General features: G+C 34.5%; 1 protein-coding gene across 1 annotated transcript; it reads right to left on the reverse strand.

The window, feature by feature from the left end:
• Nucleotides 1-543: 543 nt before the first annotated feature.
• Nucleotides 544-3,977, reverse strand: LOC119572581. Its single transcript, XM_037919685.1, has 6 exons — nucleotides 3,943-3,977; nucleotides 3,190-3,357; nucleotides 3,006-3,105; nucleotides 2,525-2,620; nucleotides 2,154-2,324; nucleotides 544-633 (listed from the first exon to the last, which is right to left on the reverse strand). The coding sequence occupies exons 1-6, from the start codon at nucleotides 3,975-3,977 to the stop codon at nucleotides 544-546; spliced, it is 660 nt and encodes a 219-aa protein (XP_037775613.1).
• Between the last annotated feature and the right edge of the window lie 1,057 nt (nucleotides 3,978-5,034).

Below are 5,034 nucleotides of genomic sequence, written 5' to 3' on the forward strand. Positions count from 1 at the left end.
GAAAAAATATTTCCGCCAATACAAGGAATAGGAAAATCAGGATCGGTCACTAGGGCCAACGATAGATTCCTTGGTGGCTGAGACACCATGGAGCCATCTGTATGTAAAACAAAACTCACTAAAATCTAAAAGGGACAGTACATAAACCTGCTGACATTGGGTTAATTTATTTGCTGGGTTTATGTACTGTCCACTGTAGTTTATAGTGAATTTTGTTACATAAAGATGGCTCCACATGTATTCAGTTACCAAGGAGTCAACTAGTAGGCCCTACAGACCATGCTTGATTTCCCCGTTTGTTGATTTTGTGGGAATTTTTTTTTCTTGCTATTAATTACTTCTATCAATACTGTTACTATTAATTTTGATTTTGTAACTATCATAATGTTCTCAAAATAGTAGTAACAATAGAGACTACAAAATAAAAAAAGCTTTCCAAAAATCAAGGAAAAGAGTAAACAGTTTAGACAGAGAGGTCTAATAATTGACTCCTTGGTGACTAAGCACTTGTGGAGCCACTTATGTGTTACGATAATTAATAAACTAATATTCGAGTGGAATGGCATGTATTCTGCCATCCTGGCCAATTGGTTTAAGGCAGTATATCTGATACAGATTGCTCCACAGCAGGTGCTGGTATAATTTCATTGTTATTGATTGGCAAATCTAAAGAAAATGAGTATCAGTGTATGTACATACCCACATGTGCGCGTGCACACACACGCACGCGCGCACACACACGCACACACACACACACACACACACACACACACAACACACACAATACCACCACACACACAACACACACACACACACACACACACACACAACATTTACATTCTAAATTTTGTGTAAGGAAATGACATTATGTAAGTATATAATATTAAATAACATACATTGTCTATAAATATCTATGTAGGATGGCTAATGTAAGTATAATAACTACAAAATAAGTTCATATGCCATCTGAATCATCTATCTTGGTAAATAATATTCTTTCCCCATCTATAAAGGGATAAGTAAATGAAAAGAGTGATACAATTTTTTATAAACACATCCGTACAACAATCAATAAGCCCAAAAAAAAAAACAACACAAAATAAGAAGACTGGATAATAGAAAAGAAAATCAGCGAGAAAAAATCTATCACTTCCATTACATAGTTAAATATCTAGAATGATTATCAAAAAAAACTACGAATAACATACACACTTTTTGATATTCAATGCACTCAATATAAATGTATATCAAGTACACCTGTTCCAAAAAATTTTAAATACAATCCAGTTAAAAAATCAAACCTTCACCAAAAAATAATAATTCAAAAAAAAAGAAGTAATAAAAAGAAATGACAGAGCAAAAGCCAATGCTAAGTCTCATTTGTTGCCCAAAGATTCCAAGTCTGGAGAAAACAAGCCATGGCCGATGTGCCCAATAACATCATGTTCAATCTTCTTTCTTCATCCTCTCAACACTCACAACAAATCCTGATGATAAAAGATATGTAAAAAAGTAATGAATAAGTTTAAGATGTATGTGAATCAATTTAACCCAATGGAAATAACTGATCAAGTGCCATGTCTAAGACATCATTTCATATTCTTTTCTTATATATCAACATACACACATCTATGTAAAATTAATAATATAAGTAATTATATTAATATTATATATATATATATATATATATTCTATATAATATACATATAGCATATGACAGAATAAAGACATATGAGAGAAGATAGAGAGGAGATAGAGAAGAATAGAAGAGAATAAATTATAAAGAAAGAAATAATAATGAGAGAGAGAGAAGAGAGGAGAGAGAGAGAGAGAGAGAGAGAGAGAGAGAGGAGAGAGAGAGGAGAGAGGAGTGAGAGGAGAGAGAGAGGAGTGAGAGAGGAGAGAGAGAGGAGAGAGTGAGAGAGAGAGGAGAGAGTGAGAGAGAGAGGAGAGAGTGAGAGAGAGAGGAGAGAGTGAGAGAGAGAGAGAGAGAGAGAGAGAGAGAGAGAGACGAGAGAGAGAGGAGAGAGTGAGAGTGAGAGAGAGAGAGAGAGAGAGAGAGAGAGAAGAAGAGAGAGAGAGAGTGAGAAGAGAGAGAGAGAGCGGAGAGAGAGAGAGAGAGAGAAAAGAAAAAAAGAAGAGAAAATACTCACCTGCAAAAACCCAACCTGAGTTCCCTTATTAACAATAAGCTTATGTTCCCCTAACCACAACTCGGTCTTCCCTGATTTATATATCTTGAGCTTCCCAATCTGCCCTTCTGGTAATGTATTTAAAGTACAATACTGAGGTTGTGCTTTCTTCTCCTCTTCATCTTCTGCAGTCTGAGGAAAAGAGATTTAAGTGCTGTAATCTGCATAAGCTGAGAAAATGGCATTAGTGAACAAGCCAGAAGCTAGAAGCCTGACAAAATATTGATGACAAATAACTGTAAAAATGAAAGAGTACACTTTTCTCTACTTAAGTATATATTCCTGAATCCAGGAAAAAATACAAATAAAAGACAAAAAAAGCAGCAACTTACTGCATTGCTAACATTACTAGGCTGTGACTGTTTCTGTTGTGGAGTTTGCGGCTCCTGTTTGATCTCAGGAGGGTGACTGGGAAGGGAGTTTGGCAGCTGTGGTGGATAAAGAATACATTAAAATGATATGGGTGATATGTGGAAAGAGGAAGAAGCAGAGGAAAAGCGATATTTTCTTATTGCCAAATAATACTAAGAATGCTTTATATGATAAATCTATAAATCCTAAAAAGAACAAGAAGAATGAGGAGGAGGAAAGTGGAGAAGGGGGGGAGAGAGAGAGAGAGAGAGAGGGGAGAGAGAGAGAGAGAGAGAGAGAGAAGAGAGAGAAGAGAGAGAGAGAGAGAGAGAAGAAAGAGAGAGAGAGAGAGAGAGAAGAAAGAGAGAGAGAGCTAGAAAGCTAGAGAGTGAGAGAGAGCTAGAAAGCTAGAAAGCTAGAGAGAGAGAGAGAGAGAGAGAGAGAAACTCTAAAAACTAGTACCTGAAAGAACATGAAATCCTTGTTTCCCTGACAAAAGCTGGACCACTGACGGTTCTGGTGTCTTTTCCTTGCTGGTAGGCCTCCCTTATCGTAACTTTGTCTGTATGCTGAAATGATGGCATTTTAATACATATGACTGGCTTTGCAAACTTATAGTCACCAAGGAATCAATTACTTGGCCTACCTGATTTCATGGGGAAGAAGAACATTTCTGATGACACAAAGACTCACTGCAGGAGGTAAATCATAGAGTGAAATAAGGACTGAACCAGATTTAGCAAAACGTTCTATGATGTTCTGGGTGAACCAAGCCAAAAAGATACCAGGTGGTAGCTTTCCTCTTTCAAGTATACTGGGGAAACCAGGGAGAAATCATTCCCAGACAGATGGGTCTTGAAAGTTAATTACTTTCAGACCCATTTATTTCAGCTCACCATTTAAAGCAAAAAACACTTACTTACACCTGAGATGTGAGGGAAATGCATTGCTTTTTGCAAAAAAAAAAAAAAAAAAAAAAAATGTTTTCAACTATTTTACCAACATGAATAAGACCATTCATCAACTCTTATTATTGTTCTTTCATTCAGCGCCCTAAACAACAGAGATACACTATCTTCTAGCAGTAGATTGGGAAGGGTTTATTTCCAATTATGTCTAGTACCATTTTTTTCAGATTTATTATATTTTCTGCTTGATAACATTCTGATCATCTTGTGTCAGACCTTTTTTGCAAGCACTGTACCTTTTCCATAAAAGAAAAGAAAAGAAAAGAAAGAAGAAGAAGAAGAAGAAAAAAAAGAAATCCATCATTATTACTACTGTTATCAATTATATATATAAGTATTGTCATCATAAAAAGAAAGAAAAAAAAAGAAAGAAAGACAGAAAATCAATATTGACAGAATAGGATATACAAGTGAAGTCAAGAAGCTAGTACCTGATTCCTTTGTGACTAGGCACCTCTGGAGCCATTTATGTGTAAACAAACTTAATGAAAACAAAACCATACAGGATAGTGCATATAGCCTACACATGCACTTCTGGCATCAGTGGTTTTAAGTCAAATGTTAATTTACAAAAAACAATTTTTTTTTTCTAAAGAAAATAAATACAGAATCCCGTACAGTGCTGCTGTAAAATTGAAATAGACATGGTTAAAAAATTTCTGCTTTGAAAGTGACTTGTCTGACAATCAAGTGATATACAGTAAAACCTGATTTTGTACTTTGTCTTCCTTTAACATCAGAATTAGTTTTTCTGTAAAGAAACTGGATACAAGCAGACATTAAGTTTGTGTTTTATCTTCATCTACTTTCTCTCTATTTCACATAAATATACTGTTCTACACATGCAGCTAAATGTAAAAATAACTGCCTTACAGAACAGTGACTAGTATAAGATTAATATTTAAGATTAGAATACAGCTAAAAGTGTTTAAACTGCTATGGCATTTTGTGCATGTTAGTTTGTGAATAGCTGTACACTGATGCTTAGTTTTTTTTTTCTTGCTAGAAAAGAAAATCATTGTATATGTAAAATGTGGTGTAAAAGAAAGAAATAATACCTTTATCATCATACACTTGTAATATGAAATGAAAATATATTTTCATACCTCAAAACCTCAACCACTAACTTTCAATAAAGCTTTACATCTTTATATATGTGCACATGCAAAATTGTACACACTCACAAACATCCTGCAAAAACAACACACTTGTATGCCTATGTATAATTGGCATTGTCTTCCAAGGTAATTAATAAAATATAGATAAAATACTTGTCATGATGTAACTAATAAATTTTCAAGGAAAGAACATGCTGCTCCTGTCATATATTATATGCAGTTATAGGGTTATATGTATAAACACTTTATTCTATATTGCAGTGTACTGATCATATCACCATAACACAAAGTCATGACTTCCCAGATTCTCATGTACTGTGGAAACATGGGAGAGTACACTTCCAAGCATAAAAAATTTAAATAATTTCCTAAATTATCTTTGGAAAATGCCTTAGAAAGTCCTGA

The sequence above is a fragment of the Penaeus monodon genome, chromosome 4 (genome assembly GCF_015228065.2).
Source record: "Penaeus monodon isolate SGIC_2016 chromosome 4, NSTDA_Pmon_1, whole genome shotgun sequence".
NCBI classification, from domain to species: Eukaryota; Metazoa; Arthropoda; class Malacostraca; order Decapoda; family Penaeidae; genus Penaeus; species Penaeus monodon.

Bases quoted from the DNA above. Each gene is read 5' to 3' on its own strand.
- LOC119572581 (XM_037919685.1), bottom strand. From the start codon at position 3,977: ATGGCTCCAGAGGTGCCTAGTCACAAAGGAATCAG. The intron at 3,358-3,942 runs GTACTAGCTTCT...TGGTTTCCCCAG, and splicing joins CCTAGTCACAAAGGAATCAG to TATACTTGAAAGAGGAAAGC. The intron at 634-2,153 runs GTGAGTATTTTC...AAATTATACCAG, and splicing joins CTCAGGTTGGGTTTTTGCAG to CACCTGCTGTGGAGCAATCT.